Raw genomic sequence first — 24,457 nt, 5'->3', positions numbered from 1 at the left:
CTAACGGGCAGGAAAGGAAGAATAGAGGAACAAAAAAGGGAACAAAGAAAAAAATAAATAGCAAAATGTTAAATGTAAATTCAATCATGTCCACAATTACATTAAAATGTAATTAGACTAAAAAAAGTACTTGGACTAAACATTCCAATTGAAGAGTAAAGAAAGGATAAACCCAGCTATCTGCCACTGAAAGCGAAAGGATGGAGAACGTCGTATCTCAAGCTATAGGCCTAAGTCCAGAGTGCTATATTGATGCCAGATAAAGAGATTTCAAACCCAGGAGCATTACCAAAAATAAAGAGGGACATTTCATAAAACCGCTCAATTCAGTAGAAGAAACATATATAGTATATGCACTTAACAGCATTGCTTCAAAATACATGAAGTAAAAACTAAATTAAATCCCCAGTCATAGTTGGATATGCTGGCACTCCCTCTTTCCGCAGTTGTTACAATTAGGAAGTGTAAAAGTACACATGAACCACCTTGACCTAACTGACATTTAGAGAACACTAGACCCTGCACATAGTGCATTCAGCAGGACAGAGCATGTGCTGGGCCACATGACAGGTCTCAGAGTCGAAAGACTGAAATTTACACAATATGTTGACCACAGTGAAATTCTATTAGAAATTAACAAGATGTTTAGAAAACCCCTAAATATTTTGAAGCTAAACACACTAACTCACAAGCCAAGAAAGAAATCAAAAGAGAAAATACTTTTACAATGAAAACAAATCACAATTTGTGGGATTCAGCTAAAAGCAGTGCTTACAGGGAATCTTATAGTTGTAAATGCTTCTATCGGAAGAGAAAGGTAGAAAATCAGTGGTAGAGGTTCCTACCTTAAGCTAGGAAAAGAGCAAAATATACCCGAAATAAGAGTAGACAAATATTAAAAATCTACAAAGCCAAAAGTTTGTGGGGAAAAAAAATGACAAGGGGCACTTGGGGTGGCTCAGTCGGTTAAGTGACAGACACTTGATCTCTGCTCAGTTTATGATCTCATGGTTTGTGAGATCAAGCCCATGTCAGGCTCTGCGATGACAGTGTGGAGCCTGCTTCGGATTTTGTCTCTCCCTCTCTCCCTCTCAAAAAATAAGAAAGCAACAACAAAACCACAGCTAAACTAATGAAGGAAGAAAAGAGACAAATCACCAATAAGAGGGAACAGCACTACAGATAGTATGGATGAGAGAAAGATCAAGGAATAGGAACAATTTTAGAACAAAACAGACAACTTGTATACAACAAAATCTGAAAAATAACTTACCGAAATTGAAATGAGGGAATGTAAAACCTTAGAAGTCCTATTCAAGGGGCACCTGGGTGGCTCTGTCGGTTAAGCATCCAACTTCGGCTCAGGTCATGATCTCACGGTTCGTGGGTTCGAGCCTCGCATCGGGCTCTGTGCTGACAGCTCAGAGCCTGGAGCCCGTTTCAGATTCTGTGTCTCCCTCTCTCTGCCCCTCCTCCGTTCATGCTCTGTCTCTCTCTGTCTCAAAAATAAACATTAAAAAAAATTTTTTTAAAAGTCCTATTCAAGAAACTGAATTTATAAATCAAAACTTACCTGAAGCAAACTCGGCCCAGATGATTTAGCTGGTAAATTGTATTAAATCCAACTTGACAAAAATTTTTAGAAAATAGGAGCGAAAACTTCCCAACTTGTTTATGAGGCCAGTATAACCCTGATATCAAAACTGGACAAAGACATTACAGAATAAGGAAACTGCAGGCCATTCTGCATGAACATAGGTACAAAAGTCCTTAATAGCAAATCAGTACTAGTGCATCAAATCCAGCAATATATAAAAAGGTAACTACGTACATCACGACTGAGTTGGGGTTATCCCAGGAAGTTAAAACTCTTGGTTTAATATTTGAAAAAGTAGTTTCATGTGTTAACAAAATAGAAAAGTCACACAATTTCGGTAGATACAGAAAAAGCAACTTTTTTTTTTTTTTTTTTTTTAATTTTTTTTTTTTAATGTTTATTTATTTTTGAGACAGAGAGAGACAGAGCATGAACGGGGGAGGGTCAGAGAGAGGGAGACACAGAATCTGAAACAGGCTCCAGGCTCTGAGCTGTCAGCACAGAGCCCGACGCGGGGCTCGAACTCACGGACCGCGAGATCATGACCTGAGCCGAAGTCGGACGCTTAACCGACCGAGCCACCCAGGCGCCCCAAAAAGCAACTTTTAAAAAGCCATCATAAAACCCCAGCAAATCAGGAATAGAAGGTGGCATCAACTTGACAAATGGCATCTGTGGAAAAAGGTGCAGTATCACATTTAACAGTAAAATATTGAATACTTTGCCCCTAAGAAGAGGACCAAGGTAAGGATGTCCGCTTTTACGACTTTTGTTCAACATTATACTAGAGGTTCTGGTCAGTGTTCTAAAGGCAAGAAATAAAAAGGCATAGGTAGAAAAGGGCATGGTTATTTACATAGAAAAACCTAAGGAATCCTAAAAGCAAGTAAATGAAGGTGCCACCAGTGATAACTGGATCTGGCAAGGTCAATGTTCAAAAATCAATTGTTTTCCACCAAGGAACTGTTTGAAAATGAAATTCAAAAAAAATCCATTTACAATACCGTCAGATACTACTGACATGAAATACTTAGGGATGAATTTAACAAAATACATGTAAGGCCTGTACCCTGAAAACTACAAAGCACTGTAGTGAAAAAGACCAAAATAGGCCATGTTCACACACTGGGAAACTAACTCTTGTTGAGATCAAAATTCTTTCCAAATAGGTTCGTGGATTCCTAGAAGCCCAACAGGTTTTGGGGTAGAAATTGAGAGCTGGTTCTCCAATGTGAGGGAAATACAAAGGACTCAGCACATCCAAGGCTCAGCTCTTGAACAAAGTTGGAGGACTTACCTCACTTCCAGACTTGACCAAAATAGCAATTACCTGGTGCTGGCATGGGGAGGTGAGGGTGCAAATAGATCAGTAGGTCTTTTCAACAGTGCCAGAACGACTAGACAGCGGTGTAGAAAAAAGTGGATCTGATCCTAATCTGTTACCATCCACAAAAGTAACTCAAAATAGATGATGGACCTAAATGTAAAACCTGAAATTTTACAGTTCCTAGAAGAAAATAATGAGACTACAGGTAGGACAGGAATAGTCCAGTGCTTCAGACTAATAAGCCATGAAGAAAACGAGTATCAGACTACAGACTGGGAGTATATTCTGGGAAAACAGTCACGAAATATATCTGACAAAGAGTTTATATCCAGGATAAAGAACTCCTACAACTCAAAACGAACCACCCAATCAACAGCATATATAAAATAACCCAATTGTGGGGGGCAGGGAGTAGACATTTGCACATGTCACAAAGATACATGAATGGCCAATAAACACAAAGAATGTTATAGATGCAAAATAAAACTGCAATGAAATGCCACTCTGTACCCTCCAAAATGGCTACAATTAAACTGACAATTCCAAATCTTGGGGACGTTGAGAAGCCACCAGAGCTGTCCTACATCATTAGTGGGAGTAAAATGGTGTAGCCACTTTGGGGTGATGGGAACATTACGTACCTGGATAGGCATGTGGGTTAGATGGGCACATACGTTTGTCAAACCTACTCAATGGTACCCTTGAAATTTGTGTAGCTTCACTGTATGCAGATCTTTACCTATGACAAGACTCCAAAGTGAAATGTTAAATCATTGTGGTAACTTCTCAATGTTTTACAAACAGTTCTAAAGAGACCCAGGAAATCACCTGTTCAGTTTAGTAACAGTGACAATTCTTAAAACTTTTAAATATGCACCATGTACCATGCTATTTTGCACAGCATTCTCCTTTAATCAAGAACCCTAAGGATACAGACTACACCCCGTTTTACAGATGAGGAAAGTAAGGCTCAGCGCAGGTAACATGCCCTGTCACACACGTCATGTCAACACCCCGCATAGAATTTGGATTTCTTCTGATGACTCACCTTTCCCCACTAAACTCGACAATAAAATGCAAACTCAATCTGCAAGGTAGAGATTACCGATTTTTGGCCAGATTCTGATCTCAGTAGTGTTTTGTGTGCTGGCGCTATTCCCTGGCTTTAAATCAATTTCAAGCAAACGTAAGAGTGTTAGAACATTTTTAGGAAGGCTCATTTCTCACCAGGCACCCTTTCCTAGTCCAGTGGATCTTCACCCTTCTTCATATCAAGTCATATGTGGAAACTTTTGTAAAATACAGTTTGGAGCGAAGGGTTGAGAGGCCTGAGGCCTGCTTGTATCCTGCCCTGCCAGCTCACTTCGACAAAGCCTGTCCTAGGTCATGAGTCCAGTCTTCCTTCCAAAGATTAGCTGAGTCCTCTAAAGGATGGACGTTCAGAGGGGCGCATGTACGTTCCCGACTACACGCATTCAGGCACATGTAAAGATTCACAAAAAGAGTACTTGCCCCTGAGTAGGATGCATCTTGATACCTTTTGTGTTAACCACCAAATTGATTTCGTGACTATCAATACTTCAAGACCCATCTTTTGAAAAATATTGCTCTAAGGTACGCGCTGATTACACTTTATTGACAACACCAGAGCAAACTGGAGAACTCGCATAGACCAAGAGCAGGGGCCAGTAGACACAACTTCTATAGAGACAGATGGTAAGAAAAAGTCACATGGAAAACATCTCAGTGCTCTCCAAGTTTTAGGTTTATAATATAAACAAGGAGTTATTCCAATTCTTGGGAAAACAGAAATCTCTTCTCACTTAAGCCTAATACAAATAGGCTAGAAAGTAGGTGTTTATTTTTAACCTAAGTTGGAAGCAGAGACTGATGAAATAGCAGCCAGAGATTTCCTTAATAAGCTATTTGCTTTGAGTTTCAAGCTCTAGGCTTACATTTTCTTTGAAGGAGTAATCAAGCCTTTCCTTCTTATCCAAAGCGGGAAAGGAGAGGTCATAAATGAAGAATCTGAGATAGCTTTGCAGTTCTAGAAGCTGCTATGAGCCAGGTATGAAATGGTCACCCCTGACCTAAGTGGGCCTGCCACCCGCTGCCATATTTATACTGTTCTTTGAACTGAGAAGACTCACTAAACACTTTCAAACTGTTTCACAGCGGCTTTGCTGCTTGAAACTACTGTCTTCTGTCGCCTTAAACCAACAGAGGACAGACCTATATATAGCTCAGGCTCAGTGTGTGGGGCTGCCTGCCCAGTGAAAGGAAGACAAGATAACCAAACACCTGAAGAGCAGAGTAGGTCAGAATGATTCATACTTTACCTGGCTCCAGAGTGGTGGGGAAAGAAACAAAATCACAGACTTAGGATTCCTGAAATGTAAATTATTTTTAATATATTTAAAAGCACACAGAAATCTCCTTGACTTATAAAAAAATAAATACATGACAGATTTATTCATGATCTTGGGGCTCTTATGAGGTAAAACTTTTTAATGGATGTGGTGCATCGATGTAAAACAAACATGATCTGTTACACACAGAAGCATATTCCAGTTGTAAAAGCAAATTCCTTCAAGGATCCGAACGAACAAAGATCAGTCCTCCACTGTGGAAAGTGTGTCCAGAGCTGGGGGAGGGGACCGGGCCCAGGCTGGGGTCCTCTGACCAGCCAGCCTACAACCTCCAGAGCCAGGGCACGAAGACAGGGCCCAGCAGCTCCCATGGCCGCTCTGCAGGTCAGCCAGGCTTCTGAACAAATGACGAACTCGGGCCCCCGCAAAGGCTGCACAGGGCTCCCGGCCTCTGCTGTGACTGTGATGCACGGGAGTGACTGTTTTGTCCTCATTTGTGGCTCTGTCTTAAGGTTGAGAGCAGAAGACTCAGAAGGTGTGCTCATTAAATATTTTCATTGTAACACTGAATGGAAATCAAGATCCTGCCCATGAGCGCGGAGCCCAGAAAACATGGGACCCTCACGCTGGGCTTTACTGGAGCCGGGAGTTCGGGTGAGCGAGAATGTGCTTCCTCGGGGGCAACAGGGGAAGTGCTTTCTCCAGCTGACATGCTCTCCAGGGCAAAGTCTGGCCTAAGATACTTGGCAAGGCTGCGTAAAATGGGAATATGGGAATCAAGTTTTACCCCCATAACACGCAACATAAAAAACCAAAAATCCAGTCTCGTTAGTAGACAGCTAAATTTTGATTAAAACCTGAAATGTTTTTGTGAAATCTTCAACAGGCTGGAATGTATCTGATACAGTTTAATCTGTTGTCTCTTTGGCTATCTTTCAATTAGATCTAGAAACTGTTCTGACACCCTCCATCCTATTTTGCCTGTAGTTCTTACATCGGCTAGCTCTCCTCAGGGAAGTGACCCGTAGCCACCTCCCTAATAGTGAGGGCGGGCCTCTGAATAGAAGAGGCCTTCGGCAGAAATGGCATCTCCGAGGCCCACGGTTCGAACGGGATCTTTACACACCAGTACTGGTGTGAAGTGGAAGGATACCCCCTCCCTGTGCCACTCTGCGACCGGCCTGCTGGGGTCTATCACGATCCTGGAGCCGGCCTCTGAGTGGGAAGTCATGAACTCGCGGGGCGCCCTCAGGGACACTCGGCTGGCATCTATGGTCTCTGTCGCGCAGGCCTGTGTCCCGGCTACGCGAGCTCCCGCAGCCACAGCTGCCAGCTGGTTGGCCCAGTGTCCATCTACGGTTGCCAGGATGTGGTAGACCAGCGTGTGGAAATGGATCCTGGTGAGGTCTGAGGCTCTGCTTTTACTCCTCCCATGTTCCTTCAAGATCCAAAAGAGGATGTCGCTGACCATACCCACATCAGGGACACCATTCCAGGAAGAGAGGGACGAGTGAGGTCCAGATGCCGCCTGGCTGAGAAATAACAGCTCCTGTTCGTTCAGCCCAAGGGAAGTCACCGCGGGGAAGACCTGCTAACAGAAACAAAACGGAGGTTTCTTCCTGATGAACATCCAACTGCCAAGATGCCTCAGGACACAGCCAATGACTGAAGTCAGGGAAGGCAGGCAGTATGGCATCTTTCTTCCTACCACAGGACTCCCCACCCCTGATGCACACGCTGGGGAAGTGACGGACCACAGGTTGCTGCTCTTTGGCTACTGCACCTCTAACTACACCCTCATTATCACTTGGGATTTGACCAGAAAGTTGCAGTCACACCGTTTTAGGCTCAGTCTTCTGTTATATTCATCTAAGACAAAGGGCAGAGGGAACACATATTTCGTATTGCTTTCCATGGGCCTCGCTTTTGCCTTTGCATACACAGCAGACCCTCTTCCTACTGGTGGGACGGGGTTCCCAGTTCCTGAACACCAGCAGGTGCTGTACCAGTAAAATGAGGGCCCTACCAACACAGTCAGGGTCACATGGTTCCGTGTACACAACACCAAGAAGCAAGGAGAAATGTTTCAGGTTAGAGCTAAGCTTTTTAAGCAGGTGTGGGGTAGGGAAGACTGTATTCAGTAATAACCGTGTGCAAAAGGGTACTGAATGGAAGCCACTAAGCCTGTTTCTGTCTCAAGGGGAACCACTGTGTCTAACTCACTATCTCTTACTCAGCACTTCTCTCCTTAGAGCCAGAGAACTGCACATAAGGTTGTGCAAGAGAAAGGAGCCCCTGGAGGGAGGGCGGGAGGGGGAGGGGTATGTGTGGGTGCATGTGAATATATTTATTATTTAAAAACCAATGGTCTAGGGGCGCCTGGGTGGCTCAGTCGGTTGAGCGTCTGACTTCAGCTCAGGTCATGATCTCACAGTCTGTGAGTTCGGGCCCCATGTAGGGCTCTGTGCTGACAGCTCAGAGCCTGGAGCCTGCTTCGGATTCTGTGTCTCCCTCTCTCTCTGCCCCTCCCCTGCTCACACTGTCGGTCTCTCTCTCAAACATTAAAAAAAAAAAAAAATTAAAAAAAACACAAAACAACAAAAAGAAACAAAAAACCAATGGTCTGTACCTTTGCCAATGTAATAGGACCTCCATTTATGGCATGTTGTGTGCCGGGCCCTGAGTGGATGGCTTTATTTCGTTCCATTCTTACTGTAACCCTCTCAAAGGAGGGATGACCTCTGTTTTACAGATAAGGGAACTGAGGCTCAGAAAGGTTAAACAGACACACAGAAAATGAAATGAAAATGGCTTTTTTTTAAGTGAAAAGATAACCTCAAAAGAGAAATGCAAATTAAAAACTCTACTGAGAAATAGCAAGTGTGAAACCCAATGTAAACCGTGGGCTGTGGCGACCTGAGTGTAGGGTCAGGCACTCACAGCTGTGACACTGCAGGGCAGCGAGGTGCCGACGGGGGAGGTGGTGGGCTTGTGTGTGGCAGGTATATGGGAATGCACCACACGCTACTCACTGTTGCTATGAACTAAAACTGCCCTAAAAAGTAAAGTCTATTAAAAGAAGACACAAATATTCAAGTATTTTTCACCTATCAGATCGGTAAAGAATACAAGTTTCTAATCACATTCTCGTGGCAAGGAAAAGAGGGAATAAACACTTGTAAAGATTTCTAGCAGCAGGAAATGGGCACAGCTCTCATGAAGGGTGTCTTGGCAGCATTAAATTTACAAAGACCTTCTCTGCTCCACCTAACAGCTCTTCTGAGAATTCAACATATGTACCTACTTGCTCTCGGGGAAATGAAAATCCTGTACAAGTTTCTCCCCTGCACCTCCCGATGGGCCAGCAAAGGACAGAAACCAAGATGCCCAAGATGGTGCAGGCTAAGCAACCTGGGCTCCCTTTCACTGCCTGGCTGTGAAAAGACAGGATGCTTCCCAGGGGATGGTGGAGAAAAGGTCTCCAAAGCCCCATCAGTGAGAAAAAGCAAAATGCATAATAGTCTGTGTTCAGTGTGCTGTGCTATCTTTTGGGGTAAAAAAAGGACAAAAAAATAAGGATATATTCCCACATTTGCTTATACTTGTACACAGTGACTCTGGTAGTATACAGATAAAACCAAGAACGTTACTAACAGTGGCAGGGAGACTTCACTGTATCTTAGTATTTTTTGGGTTTTGAACCACATGAATATATTACCCATTAAATAGGTTAAATACTGAAACAATGAAAGGTTAAGTAACTTGCCTAAGTTGATAAAGCTAGAGAGCGGCAAACTGGCATCCCAACCCCGGCTTCCGAAGTCTGTGTTCAAGCACCACACTCCCAGATCTACCTAAGCACTGCTGTTGTCCAGAGGCAGGAGTTGAATACCTTGGTGCCTGGTGGTAAGGGAGTGAAGCTCCCCTAAAATTCTTCTCCTCTGAGCTTCTGGAATTTCAACTGAAAGCAGCTGAGCTGGACCTGTGGTTTTCTCGGAGTTCTACCGCAAAAACCATTCACTTTCAACTTCTCCACTCCGGGAGAAACAGGACCCACAAAATCCATCAGTTACGCTGCCATACTTCTAACCTAGTAAGAGATCCTGTTCCAGAATGGCCATGACTCCTTATCTGGATCTCCATGGCCCCAGGACTGCATGACAGAATATCCACACCTCAGTAAGCCGGCCCCTGAGCCCAAAGAGCTGGCCCCACTGGACAACGGCACTTCTCAGCAAGGCCCACGAGGGTGAGGGCGCCAGAGGGCCTCATGTGCTGCCCATGTGGTTACCTGATGCACAATGCTCCTCATGAGCTCCCTGTTGGTCATACTGGCCAGCTCTAGGTGAACTGGAATACCAGTGGGGATGTCAGAAATGGAGGTCACAACCTGCGAACAGAAGAGGGCAGCGGTGCCATTAAAGACAGAAGTCACGCAAGAGGGAAGAAAGGGTCAAGGCCGAGAGGCAGTGGCTCGGGTCACTGCCTTCTTTGCCTCATCATGAAAGCTCTAAGCCTCGGGAGTCACCACAGCCTCCAGACAGGGGACACTGTTCCCAACAGGGAGGCGCTGGGGTCACAGACTCAGGGCACTGAGAACCGCCCCTGTCTGCTCACAGAGCCAACCTATTCCTGGGGGCCTACATGGAGTGGCTGGCTCCAACCGCTGCAGAGCCTGCAGGAGCCGCGGCACAGCTGATGTGAACAGATGACACACACGACACAGGACGCAGACCACAAACACCGCGGCAGCCACGTCCAGCGTAGCGCAGGGTGCAGAGGCTCAGGCAAGAGGTCCTGCCCTGTCCTACTCAAGCTGCCGTCCGTGTGCCTGAAAAGAGCACCAGGAGGCAGGCCTCAGAGCCGGCTGCCACAAAGGGTCCTGCGGAGGCCAGGACCGAGGACCAGGCAGCGCAAGCTGCAGAGGCGGAGAGAGGCAGGAACCTGAGGAAAAACGCCAGCTGAGATCCGTGAGATTCTGTGACAGTGCTATTACCTCCAAGAGCCTCTTCCTCTGGAGCTCCTTGCTTTGTCCCTCCATCATGTGCAATCCAGAGAGGACCACCAGGTCTGGCTGAAACTCCTCCAGGCTAGACACAAACACCTCCAGCATATTCATGGCCCCGTTGGAAAGGTCGTGGGAGAAGATGAAGCGGTTGGCATGGGGAGCTTTTAACCGGCCCCACTCCTCCCCTAGAAAAGCCCAGTCAACACAATGGGAAGAAAAGGAAGAGGCTTTAAGTCTCCTAGCTGTGGGGGGCTAGCAGGGGCCTCACTGGAGCCCTGGCTCTGGGCATGCTGGCCGCTGGCTGCTGGCTGAGTGCAGCCGAGCTACAAGGGCCCAGCCAAGCACGGCGCTGCATCCAGGAGGACCGTGGCCAGTAATGAAACAAACAAACCAAACCCCAACCCCAACCCCAGAAAACAACACACGCGTCCTGGGTGCTCTATGCCTTTGGCAAGGGGCTGGCAGTTAGTCCCGGGAAGGCTCCACTGCCCGCTGAGCTCTCACATACAGGATACCTGTGTCTCTGCCTACGGGACATGCTGTCTTTCTTGAAGCACTTGCCGACTTGCAGCTGTGCCCCGACCACCTTTCAGTTAGCCAGGACCTACAGAGGCTGAAATTCCAAGAGTCAGGCTGACTGCAGCCTTTCCTCCCTGCTGTCACAGGCGGTTTCCCCGCACTTGATCCAGAAGGCAAGAGTATCTGGCTGCTCTAGCTTCCTGTGAGTGAGCTGCTTTGGAATAATGCCTGCTCCAGACCAAGGTTAAATGCTACTTCCTTCCTAAGTGGCTGCTGACTGCTCCAGCCTGAGGTGTATCCACAGAGATTTCCCTCCACATGGTTTGAATAGCATTTTGCTTTGAGCTATCTCTTCTACTTCTACTGTTCTGAACTAGTACTCAAACTTATACCATCCCTTAACTTCTTACACATTTGTGCCACATCTCCCCAAATGGAATGCCAGACTGTACGCCTCTGATTCTCGCAGTACTTGTCACAGGCCCCTGCGGAGAGTGCCACTCAGCATCTGCTGAACTGACGCCAGCAGAAGGAGGCCAGATCCACAGTTGGCTGGGTCTTCTGGTGGGGGGAAGGAGCTTAGGATCTGGGCCTACCCATGGGAGTGGCTCTCAGCACCTGCCACACATCAGAATCTCCTGGGGAGCTGAGTTTTAAATGTCAGGTGGTAAGGCCCACCGCTGGAGATCCTGACGTGTAGGTGAGTGGAGAGCTACCTATTAGGACTCCACAGTTGCCAAGCATTTGAGGAGTGCGCTATGGCTGGGAGTCCTGAAGCAGGACAGGCGACAGGGGCCCTCCTCAGGCTCACCTGTGAAGCCTCACAACTGGAGCACAGTGCTCTTTCTTCTCTCAAGACTTGATAGAAAATCTGGAAACTCAGTCAAGCCAAGGGCCGCTGCTACTAGGCTTGCTACTGCTTAGGGCAATTCCTAAATGAGCCCCTGCCAGCATGGAGGTACTTCTAGAGACTCCAGGGGCAAGGATTTATTATCTAGGCTTATACAGCTTTTCCTCCAAATGAAGGATTCATCCCATTTACAAAATTAGAGTCCATACGCTGAAGCCTGGTTTCATACTGGTTCTAACATATTTCCTGGATGTTCCTTTAGAAAGTTCTTCCCCAAGGCAGGCAGACCCAGCAGAGGGTTTCCTCCTACTGCAGGCTGATTAACGGACTCCGGTCAGCAAACTGCTTCCTCCTTTCTACAACAGGCCTCCCCAGACAGAAGCCTTGCCTCTCCATGGGGAGTGTGCATGAGTGTGCAGGGCTGACTCTGGGGCGGGTGCCAAGGTGGGGAGAGCCCATCCTTCCTTTGCTTTGAGTTCAGCTTTACTGAATCCATTTCTCTGAAAAACATATTCTAGGTGTATAAAAATCTACGAAAGCAGAAAAAGACATTTCCTATTTACTAAACCCCAACACAACGGTTATGTCCGTTAAAATGCCACATGCTTTCAATTCCTGGCCCCCAGCTTACTAGTTGTCCAAAGAACATACCCAATAATGGTCCACACAGCTGAGTGCAACACTCTCATCCTACCTCATCTTCAAAGACCCAGAGCAAGCACGGCCTCCCCTGCAAAGTCTGTCCTAACTCTGCCGATCCCAGTAGACTCGGCCGCTTCAGCCCCTGGGCCACTGCTGTAACTGCTTCAGGATGTGGCACATGATTTTGTAATCATCTGCTCAGGAGCCCATGCGCTGTCATGAGCTGTGAGCTGAGCACAGGGCCCATGTCTGTCACCAGCCCCTCCGGCCTCACACTGCCCCACATGCAGCTTGTGAACAAATGAAAGAGCAAAGGAACAAGCGAATGAGAGGAAAGACTGAGGACTTCAATGCCCATGACAACAAAAAATATGGATATGACTCCAAATCCCAACCACCATCCCCCAACTGACAAGACTCTGCACAAGGGGAGAAATCCACGCCAGCGTCCTGCAGAGGGCAAGACCTGGAACTGACCCTTAAGGAGCGAGGCTTCTGAGAGGCACTGCCTAACTTACCCCCAGAGAAAAAGCAACTTAGCATTCAAAGTAATTTCCCCAGGGAAAAAGGGAGAGAGGCAAAACACACAGGCCTCTGCAAGGCAAAGACAAGGAGGGAAGTGGAGAGCTGCTCCCTGGCTGTTCCCACAGGACACAGGACTGATGGAGTGGCCCGAGAGCGACAGAACGACTGGAACGCAGACAGGGTGAGCCGGGAACCTCCATGCCCCCCTGTTCTCACAGAGCTCCGAACGTGTTTCTCTAAGGGAGCCCTTCACTCAATTTACCATCCTGCCCTTCGGCCACGAGGTCAGCAAAACCTGTGCAGTGACTCAGTGGGTCCCGGGCCAAAGCCTGGAAACAAGCTTCTCTGGGCAAGTCTGGCAAAGGAGGAGGAGGAGGAAATGAAAGGTGACAAATCCTCTCTGGGAATTTATTCATCGAAATTTGAGAGAAGCTGGGGACGGACTTCTGTAAGAGAAGTGACCCGAGGGCTTCTGCCACCAGACTAGGTTCCCTCCAGGGCCAGTAGACTGTAACTTCATATGAAGTTCAATGGGAAGCCCTGCTTTGTTCTAAGAAAATAAGACCCAGAAAAGAAAAACTGAAGTGTGGGGTTCATAAACCCAAGGGTGGAGACAGTCTCCTTTCAAGACAAGCTGTGCCATCTTCTTACCTCCACACGAGGCAGAGCTGTCAAATCCAATAGCAAAATCATACTGAAGAGAGCAGTCTCCCCACCCTGCGGTCAACAGGGAACATGACAGAAACCAGGAACTAGAAAGGTCCCCAGTTCACCATGTGAGCGCCAGCAGGGTGCAAGTGACAGGACCCCGGAACTGGCAGCAGCAGCAGCACCTCAAAGGCATTGTTAGCTCTTCTAGACCCTTCCAAGTCAACAGTCCTGTTCGTGCCTTCCACTGAAGGAGCTCACAGTACACAGTAACCTCTTAATCTTTACCACAATCTTCAGGCAGTAAGAATGATCATTCTGAGTTTCTGAGAAACTCAAAACTTGTATATGATTAAATGTGAACTGCCCACTGCAACACCTTGTCCATAATATTCAGATCTTACCCTTCCTAAAGTTAGGAAGCTTCCTGCTCCCAATAAGCACCCAAGAGAGAACCAGAAACAATTCCTTTTTTCATACATGGAGAAAAAACCAATTTTTAAGAAACACTCTATTTCATATCTTAAAGTTAATTACTCTAGAAGGTGAGGTTCTCTTAATTGACTTGGAAGCAGTTCACTGAAGCTTATTAAGTACTGCTTTAAGGGACCAATTAGTCTGTTTATATGCTTGAGTCTTTAACTTAATAATGTGTTGAATCAGAAATTCAAGAGTCTGAATACCGAGCAGAGAAAAGATCCAACAGCAAATACACAGAATTAAATACAGTTAAAATATGTTTAGGTATTTAGGATTCTCTGAGAATCTGATCTGTAGTTTATGTAATACGCAAAATCTACTGGGAATGACACCAGATGAGCTGGATTTGGACTGATAAAACACTGGAATATTATATAATGGGAAATAATATAAGTGTTGTGAAATACAAACACTTCCACTTACACACCCAAGGGAAAATAAAATGCTTCAAAAGATGTTTGCCAGAGGCTTGGAATCAATCAATCCTAAGCAGCTTGGAACAGCTGGCCAGAAAAGCCTAGGGCACAATCCAGCACAGTGTTGAACAGATGTTACCTGCCCTTCTCTTTCCTTAGTAATAAAGAAAAACTTTGTATATTTATGTTTAACACATTTTCGCTCAAGATGCCTACTTTCCTATAGCCTGATTTCTCTTGGGTTTAGATCAGTTGTTTGTAGATCTGAGAATTTTCTTCAATATTGGAATACTCCATCATTCTTGAGACAATGGCCAGTATCAGCTCAGCAGAAGCAAGAGGTCAGGAAACTTTCGGTAAAGCAAGAAAGGGTCCCACCAATTTACAAAGATAAATTTCCAGCATAGTCACATCCCAATCTGACAACACACGGTTCCCTGTCCAGTCTCACACCATTACTTAGTCATTTCTCTTACCTGCTTGATACTCTAAAATAAGGTGGAACTCATCCACTTCCTGCAATGACTCTGGTGGAACAAATACATTATCATCAAGAAGTTCATGTAGCTTTGGGCCAACTGGACCGCAAAGAAGAACCTGGAGACAAGAAATAGGAAACCTATCAGAAGACCTGTCCCTGTTCCCATGGAATCTATACAGTAACAGAAAAGGTACATCCAGACCACTTCTATTCATTTCAATAAAAAACTAGAATCCAAATCTAAATTCTAAAGTTTTTGGTCTGGAGGGGCTATTACCAGGACTTAGGCCTCTGGAAGGAATGGCCACCAGAAATGAGGGGCTGACAAAAGACCCAAGTAATACAGGTTAGGTACCTATGTAGCTGCTGAATCTCCTACACCCTGCTAGGGACTGAATATTTGTGTCCTCCTCCAAATTCCTATGTTGAAGCATAACTGCCAATGTGATAGTATTTGGAGACAGAGCTTTTAAGAGGTAAGTAAGGTCAAATGAAGTCATATGGGTGGGGTCCTAATCCAGTAGATTGGTGGCCTCCTAAGAATGGGAAGGGGGAGATAGAGCTCTCTTTCCAGCATACCCACTGAAGAAAGGCCATGTGAGGACACAGCAAGAAGGTGGCCACAAGCCAAGAAAGCAGCCCTCAGAAACTGGATCCTGTTGGAACCTTGATCTTGGACTTTCCAGCCTCAGAACTGTGACAAAATAAATTTCTGTTGTTTAAGCTGCCCAGCCAATGCCATTTTGTTGCTATGGCTGTCCAAACAACCTAAGACCCACCCCACCTCCACTTTCTTTACTCACTCACGTCCTGTATCAGCAAACTGATACAGGATGTTGTCTGCTCAAAGCTGCCAGATAAAAGCAATTGTTTGACTTTTACACAATATAGAAAAGAGCCTCCCTAATCACAGGACCCAATTTGTGCAATCGGGCTCTTTATTGCACTCAGCTGTTATGTGAGCAGGCTAGCCTTCCAGAGATGGGAATTAAAGAGCACCTCAATTCAGCAAGCTGGGGGGAAGGTGCTCTGCAACATTCCCCAAACCTTTTCTTCAACTCTAACCTGGGCCTCTCCCTGGCTATTCCTTCAAGAAGTCATTTCACATCTGCTGCTCTTCCTCAGTTCCCATAAGCTGCTGCTCCTGCCCTGACAGGTCTGGACCCCACTCCCAGCCAGACCAACAGGCTCAAAACCACCAAACAACGAGGGCTTGCACAGGGATGTAAAGGAATGTCCTCAGAGATGATCAACACCACTTCAGATTTAATATGCTCCACCCAGAAGCTTCAAAAGGCATTTACTTGCTAATTAACTGCTTGTTGGTACAACTACCGCTTTACTTCTTTTCTCTAATTCCTGGCCAGAGCTTCAGCCTCCAAGATGAGGCAACAAGGGCCAAATTTACCCTCCCGCCCAAAACAACCACAAAAAACAGACAAAATACTTGGAAACAATGGTTTTCAAAAACACTTAAACATTTAGCAACAAAGGACAATGAGCCATAACAGGAAAGAAAAATAAACCCAAAACAGAGTAAAACGTACAAATGCCCCATCAATAACCTTAAAAGATTTTCCAGATATACACAATCTGAAAGAATTCATTACCAGCAGACCTGCACTACAAGAAATGTTAAAGGAAATCCTTCACGCAGAAGGAAAATGATACCAGATGGAAATAAAGACCTAAACAAAGGAATGAAGAGCACCAGAAATGGTGACTCTGGATAAGCACATAAGACCTTTTTCTTATTATTTAAACCTCTTCAAAAGATAATCAACTGCTTAAAGAGCAATACTAACAACACAGAATGAGGTTTACAATATACACAGAAGTAAACCATATGACAATAGCACTATAAAGACCGGAAGGGAGAAATGGAAGCACCTAATCTACTATAAAGTATTTACATTATACATGAAGTATGATATCACTGACAACAGACTGTGACAGCTAAAAACATACACTATAAATCTTAAGGCAACCACTATAATAACAAGGAATTATAACTAATAAGCCAAAGAAGATAATATGAAAGCTACAAAATAATTCAAAAGAGTGCAGAAAAAGAGGAAAAAGGGAAGATAAAGAGCTTGGACAGAGAATAATAACAAGATGTCAGATTTAAAGTTATCTAATCTATTAAGAAATACATTAAATGCAAATGGCCTAAACAGTCCAATTAAGAGAGACTGTCAAAGTGGATTAAAAACCAAGCCCCATGTGGTGCCTGGGTGGCTCAGTTGGTTAATAAGTAGCCGACTTTGGCTCAGGTCTTGATCTCATGGTCCATAGTTTCAAGCCCTATGTTGGGCTCTGTGCTAATAGCTTAGAGCCTGGAGCCTACTTCAGATTCTGTGTCTTCCTCTCTCTCTGCTCCCTCCCCTGCTCACACTCAGTCTCTCAAAAGTAAATAAACATTAAAAAAAAAATTAAAAAGCAAGCCCCAAATATATGTTGCCTACAAGAAATATATTATTTATTAACTAAACTATGAAATCTAAGTCACCATTTTATTTACTTTGCAACTACTACTATGTTGTTTTTATCTGGTTACATTATTACTATTATTTTTTATTGAAGTTTGGTTGACATACAATGTTACATTAGCTTCAAGTGTACAATATAGTGATTCAACAAGTCTATGTGTTTTGCTATGCTCACAAGTGTAGCTAGCTACCATACCTCATCCAGATGACGCTATAACAATGCCATCAACTAAATTCCCTATGCTATACCTTTCATCCCCATGACTTTTTCTTTTTTTTTTTTTTTTTTAATTTTTTTTTCAACGTTTATTTATTTTTGGGACAGAGAGCGACAGAGCATGAACAGGGGAGGGGCAGAGAGAGAGAGGGAGACACAGAATCGGAAACAGGCTCCAGGCTCTGAGCCATCAGCCCAGAGCCCGACACGGGGTTCGAACCCACGGACCGTGAGATCGTGACCTGGCTGAAGTCGGATGCTCAACCGACTGCGCCACCCAGGCGCCCCTCCCCATGACTTTTTCATTCCATAACTGGAGGCCTGCACCTACCACTCCACTTCACCCATTTTGCCCATCCTCTCACTGCCCAAGCAATACATTTGAAATAAAGACATCAATAGGGAAAAAAGAGAAAAATGGGAAAAGATATATCACACTAACACTAATCAAAAGAAAGCTATGATAGCAAATTTTAATCAAAATGGGTTTCAAAGAATATTTCAAAGAACATAAAATGACTTTCCTTATGCTTGGCAATGATAAAGGGGGTCAATTCATGAAGAGGATATAACAATCATAAATAGTTATACACTTAACAACAGAGCTTAAAAATACAGAGCAAAAAGGTATAGAACTGCGAAGGAAAAAAGTCTACAAGTACACATGTAGATGTCAATACCTGCCCCACAATAATTAATAAATCAAATAGACACAAAATCAATAAAAATACAGAAGACCTGAACAACATTCCCAACCAACTTGGTCTGACATTTATAGAACATTCCATTCAACAATAGCAGAATATACATGCTTTTAAGTGCACACGAGACTTCACCAAGATAGACCATTTTCTAGGCCATGCAAAAGTCTCAATAAATTTAACAGGTGTCAGAGAAGCACATTCTCTGACCAGAATGTAATGAAAATAGAAATCAATAAAAGAAAGATATCTGGAAACACCCCAAAATGTTCAGAAATGAAATCACACACTTTTAATAGTTCACGGATGGGCTATCAAACAGCCCATCTCAAGAAATCACAGGGGTATTAGAAAGCACTATGAACTGAATGAAAAGAAAAACACACTGTATGGACATCTGAGGATGCAGTTAAAGAAGTATTTAAGGGGAAATTTATAGCACTAAATCCCTATATCAGACAACAGGAAAAGTCTCAGATCAATGACCTGGGCTTCCACCTTAAAGTAGAAAGAGAAGAGCAAATTAAACAACATAAAAACTAATGAAATAAGAAAAAAATAATAGAGAAAAACTGATAAAACCTAAAGCTCATTATTGATTAAAAAGATCAATAAAACTGATAAACCTCTAAGCAAACTGATCAACGGAAAAAAAAAAAAAAGGATCATGAGGGGAACTTGCAAAGTATAAAGATCCTGAGCTCACCTCCTCCCACAGATACACCGAGGCTGCAACTGCATATAGAACAACTCTTCCTGAGAATGACCTGAAGAGCAGCAGGAACAACTCTTCCACATTAAAGACATAAAGAAAAAGACATACTGAGAAGAGCAGAAGGGAAAGAGACACAGCCTGGTCGTGAACCAAATCATCGATGTGCTAACCCGCAAGTGGGAGGGATATCACAGATGTGGCGGTCTTCCCTGAGGAGTGAGGGGTTCAAACCCTACACTGGGCACTCCTTGCCCTATGGATCTGCATGGGAAAGAGAAGCGTCCGTAGTATCTGGCTTTGAAAATCAGAGGGGCTTAACTCTGGGGGAACAGGAAGGTTATAGTAAATGGAGACTTCACTATTAAAGGGCCTGCACAGAATCTCAATCACTCCAAGACCCAGTGCAGAGGCAGCGGTTTGAGAAGCACCTGAGCCATGGAAGACACTTACTAATTTTAGGACATGTGCTGGAAGGACAGGGATCTGCAGGAACTTTCTCTGGGAACAGAAGCTTAGCAGGTACCATTTTTTTGCCCTCCTTCAGCCTAGCTGGCCTGACACTAAGGACAGCCTAGCTGGCCTGACGCTAAGGAGCAAAAGTTCTAACACTATCTATCTACTTTACTACAACTGCTCACCCTGTTCCCACATTCTCCTGCAGACCTCTTCTGCCCAGCCTGCCCACCCTGGCAGGCACCTGTCTGAAGTGGCTCTTGCCCACCACACCTGGTAGGCAGCCTCAGCTGGGATCTGCAACCCTCCAAAGCGACTCCTGCCCCAGGTAGGGGCAGGCCACCCCAACCACCAGTACCCCTCATAGGCTAGGCCTCTGAAATAGCTAGGCAAAGCCCACCCACCAGGGTGCCTACAGCAATTGCATCCCAGACACAATGGGTGGATGCGTGCAGCCCACAAGGCAACGCTCCGGAGTGCCTCTGCTTGACCAGGGGTGACTGTACTTGTGGGCCCCGAAGGATACCTTCTACATAAGACCACCACCTTCAAGAGCATAAGATGTGGCTGAACTACCTAATATATAGGAACAAATACAGAGAGACAGAAAATGAGACAGAGAAATATGTTCTGAAGAAAGAAGTCAAGACCTCAGAAAAAAACTAAGTGAAACAGAAACAAGCAATCTACCTGATAAAAGAGTTCAATGTAATGGTCATACAGATGTTCACTGAACTTGAGAGAAGAGATGAACTCAGTGCAAATTTCAACAAAGAAACAGAAAATAGAAAAAAGAACTAACCAGAACTCAACAACAGCTGTGATGAAACATACACTAGAGGGAATCAACAGCAGCTTGGAGGTCACAGAACTGATCAATCTCAGAAGAGACAAAGGGGCAGAAAACCTATTTGAAGAAATAACAGCTGAAAACTTCCCCAACCTGGGAGAGGAAACAGACATCCAGGTCCAGAAAGCACAGACATCCTCAGACAAGATGAAGAAGCCAAGGAGGTCCACACCAAGAAGCATAATAATTAAAATGCCAAAAATTAAAGGTAAAGAGAGAATCTTAGAAGCAGCAGGAGAAAAGCAACAAGCACAAAGGAACATCTATAAGAATATCAGCTGATTTTTTCAGCAGAAACTGCAGGCCAAAAGGGAGTGACATGATATATTTGAAAAGCTAAAAGGAAAAAACCTACAACCAAGGATATTCTACTCAGGAGAATTATCATTCAGAACTGAAGAAGATAGTTTCCCAAACAGAAGGAGTTCACTATCACTAAACTGACCTTCCAAGAAACGTTAAAGGACTTCTTTAAGTGGAAAAGAAAAGGCCGTAACTAGAAGAAAATTATGAAAGAAAAAAACCTCACTGATAAAAACAAACATACAGTAAAGGTAGTCGACCAGCCACTTATAAAGCTAGTGTAAATGCAAAAGACAATAATAGTAAAATAGTAAGATCAACTATCAAACCCTTGGTTTGTGGGTTCGAGCCCCGTGTCAGGCTCTGTGCTGACAGCTCAGAGCCTGGAGCCTGCTTCAGATTCTGTGTCTCCCTCTCTCTCTGCCCCTCCCCCACCTGTGCAAGCTCTGTCTCTTAAAAATGAATAAATGTAAAAAAACAAAAACCAAAACCATTTTTTTAAAAAAAACTAATAAATAAAAAAAAATTGCATAGTAAAGGAAATCAAAAGAATGAAAAGGCAACCTACTGAATGGGAGAAGATATCTGCAAGTGATTATCTGATAAAAGGTTAATATCCAAAATATATAAAGACCTCAGGGGCACCTGGGTGGCTCATTCGGTTGAGCGTTCTGACTTCGGCTTAGATCATGATCTCAGTTTGTGAGTTCAAGCCGCGCATCAGGCTCTGTGCTGACAGCTCAGAGCATGGAGCCTGCTTTGGAATCTGTGTCTCCCTCTCTCTGCCCCTTCCCTGCTCATGCTCTTTCTCTCAAAAATGAATAAATGTTAAAAAAAAAAAAAAAAAAAAAAAAAAAAAGAAAAATGAAAAAAAAAAAAAACCTTCTACAACTCACACCAAAAAAAAAAAAAAAAAAAAAAAATCTGATTTAAAAAATGGGCAGAGGGGGGCGCCTGGGTGGCTCAGTTAAGCGGCCAACTTCAGCTCAGGTCATGATCTCGTGGTTCGTGAGTTCGAGCCCCGCGTCGGGCTGTGTGCTGACAGCTCAGAGCCTGGAGCCTGTTTCGGATTCTGTGTCTCCCTCTCTCTGACCCTCCCCCGTTCATGTTCTGTCTCTCTCTGTCTCAAAAATAAATAAACGTTAAAAATAAATAAATAAATAAATAAAGGGCAGAGGACTGGAACAGACACATGAAAAGGTGCTCTACATCACTAAACATCAGGGAAATGCAACATAAATCAAAATCACATGAGATCATCTCATGCATCTCAGAATGGCCAGGATCAAAAAGATAAGAAATAAAAAGTACTGACGAGGATATGGAGATAAAGGAACTTGGGCACCACTGATAGGAATGTAAACAGGCAGGTGCAGCTACTGTGGAAAACAGTACAGAGACTCCTTAAAAAATTAAAAATAGAAATACCACATGATCCAGTAATTCTACTTCTGGGTACTGACCCAAAGAAAATGAAAACACTAATTCAATGTTTGCTGCAGTATTATTTTCTGTCAACTATACTTTAATTAAAAAAAAAAAAAAAGAAAACACAAAAAAAACAAACCGAGATGGGATGCCTGGGTGGCTCAGTCTGTTAAGCAAGTGACTTGATTTCAGCTCATGTCATCATTTCACAGTCGTGGAATTGAGCCCCGTGTCAGGCTGTGTTGGGCATGGAGCCTGCTTCGGATTCTCTCTCCCTCTCTCTGCCTCTCCCCCACTCGTGCACGTGCTCTATCTCCCTCTCTCTTTCAAAATATATAAATAAATTAAAAAAAAAAAAAGATGAACTTCTCCCCAAAAAAGACAACATAAATTACCAATATGGAGAATGAGAGAGATAAGATCACTACAGATTCTACAGACCTTAAAAGGATAAGAGATAATCTTATGCCAATAAATTCAACAATTTAGATGACATAAATTCCTTCAAAGATAAAACTATCAAAGACAATACCAGAAATACAAATTCTGAATTTCTCTGTATCTATTAAAGAAATCAAATGTGTTGTGAAAAACCTTTCCACATCAAAAACTCCAGGCTCAGAGAGTTTCACTGGTGAATTCTACAAACACTTAAGGAAGGTTATCATACCAAATCTATTTAAAGTCTTTTTAAAAAATATTGAAGTATCTCCCATCTCATTCAGTACTACCCAAATACCAAAACCAGGCAGATACACAAGAAAAATACAGACCAATATCCCTCATGAAAATTGATGTAAAATTTTTAAGCAAAATTTTAGTAAACTGAATCTAGCAATATATAAAAAGGAAAATACATCAGAACCAGGTGCAGTTTATCCTAAGGACACAAGGTCAGTTTAACATTTGAACACCAGTGTAATTACCACATACCAAACTAGAAAAAGAAAACCATACAATCATCTCAATAAATGCAGAAGCAGCATTTGAAAAAATCCAACATCTATTCCTAATTCTTGGCTAAATAACATAAATACACTTACTAAACGCACTCTTTCTCCTTGCAGTCTGGTTTCTATTCCACCATTCCACTAAATATGCCTTTGCTAAATTCACCAGGGTCTACTTCTGAAACACAATATAGCATGGTGATTAAAGAGTGTGGACTCTGGAGCTATACTACTTGGGTTCAAATCCCAGCTCTGTCCCTTACCAGGTGTGTGACCCTGAACAGCTGTAATTTCTCCATGCCTCATTTTTCCTATACACAAAATGAAGATAATAGTAAGACTTCCCTTATAGGGAGTTATGAGATTAAATGAGTTAATATATATCCAAAGCACAACAGTGAATGGCATTTAGTAAGAACTATGTAAGTGTTAGCTATTATTGTTACCTTTGGAAAATACCTAGCACTTAATCTCTGGTTGTTCTCAGAGGATCACTCTGCCCATGCTGAGAAGCATTTCAGCAGTTTAAAGTAAATCTGAGAGTGCAGTGTGAGCGGTGAGGTCATGGCAGAGCTCGAATGTGAATCCTGGCTCAATCATTTACTGGCTAGGTGTCCTGGGGCACACTGCTTAACCCCTCTGGACCTCTTTTGTCATGTGTAAAAGGGTAATAGTACTTTATTTCTTCAGATTGTTGTGATGATTATGTACATGTCTCTTTTCTGGCCTCAATCTCCTACTAAGGCCAGGCTTATTTTACCAGGATGCCTTCCAGCTGGACTGGGCTCAGGCCCAGGTTTTCCAGAAACCAACAGTAAATGCTCTTCTCTGAAGAGGTCAATGTTGAAAGGTCAATCTTGTATTCACCCAGGACTTCTAGGGTGTTGTCCTCCCAGAGGCCAGAATGACATCTCAGGGTTAGGAGGGTGGCCTTTTAGGAACCAAGATTCTGATGGGAAGAGCCTGGGCCCTAATGAGCTTATAACTGATCTTTTCTTCTATCTATTAACTGGTGATGTTTCTGTAAGTCAGCTTTGGAATTTGTCATCTCTATTTGAGAGTTAATTACCACCCACAAAGACAAGTAGCTGCAAAAAATCTGTATTTTCACCCTCATATTTCATGAGAACTTTAATTCTTTTTAAAATGCCAGTGTTCGGGGCACCTGAGTAGCTCAGTCGGTTAAGCGTCCGACTTCAGCTTGGGTCATGATCTCACGGTCCGTGAGTTCGAGCCCCGTGTCGGGCTCTGTGCTGTCAGTTCGGAGCCTGGAGCTTGCTTCGGATTCTGTGTCCCCTTCTCTCTCTGCCCCTCCCCCACTCAGGCTTTATCAAAAAATGAATAAACGTTAAAAAAAATTTTTAAATGCCAATGTTCACACTTTAACATGCTCTCCACATCTTTGCACATCCATCTCTTGGTGTACAGTGTGGCTCCAGATGAATTTTTTCCCCTCAAATAGCTGATTATCTGTATTTCTGAATAT

At 43.8% G+C, this 24,457-nt stretch overlaps 1 protein-coding gene across 5 annotated transcripts in view; it reads right to left on the bottom strand.

Moving 5' to 3' along the window:
* Positions 1-5,309: 5,309 nt before the first annotated feature.
* Positions 5,310-24,457, bottom strand: part of ADPGK (ADP dependent glucokinase) — a 28,710-nt gene continuing 9,562 nt past the window's right edge. For 2 of the 5 annotated variants that reach the window (XM_047863189.1, XM_047863191.1), the window contains 4 exons: positions 14,858-14,978; positions 10,290-10,486; positions 9,585-9,683; positions 5,310-6,884 (listed from right to left, as the gene is read on the bottom strand). In XM_047863189.1, the coding sequence (XP_047719145.1) occupies positions 6,330-6,884; positions 9,585-9,683; positions 10,290-10,486; positions 14,858-14,978 (972 nt within the window). In that variant the 3' untranslated portion in view covers positions 5,310-6,329. The remainder of the gene's footprint in view (positions 6,885-9,584; positions 9,684-10,289; positions 10,487-14,857; positions 14,979-24,457) is intronic. The other 3 variants (XM_047863190.1, XM_047863192.1, XM_047863193.1) reach the window with 3 other exon arrangements.

This window comes from Prionailurus viverrinus, chromosome B3, assembly GCF_022837055.1.
Source record: "Prionailurus viverrinus isolate Anna chromosome B3, UM_Priviv_1.0, whole genome shotgun sequence".
In the NCBI taxonomy this organism is placed as follows: Eukaryota; Metazoa; Chordata; class Mammalia; order Carnivora; family Felidae; genus Prionailurus; species Prionailurus viverrinus.
The sequence above is the reverse complement of the archived record's forward strand: the minus strand, read 5'-3'. Positions and strand labels throughout refer to the sequence as shown.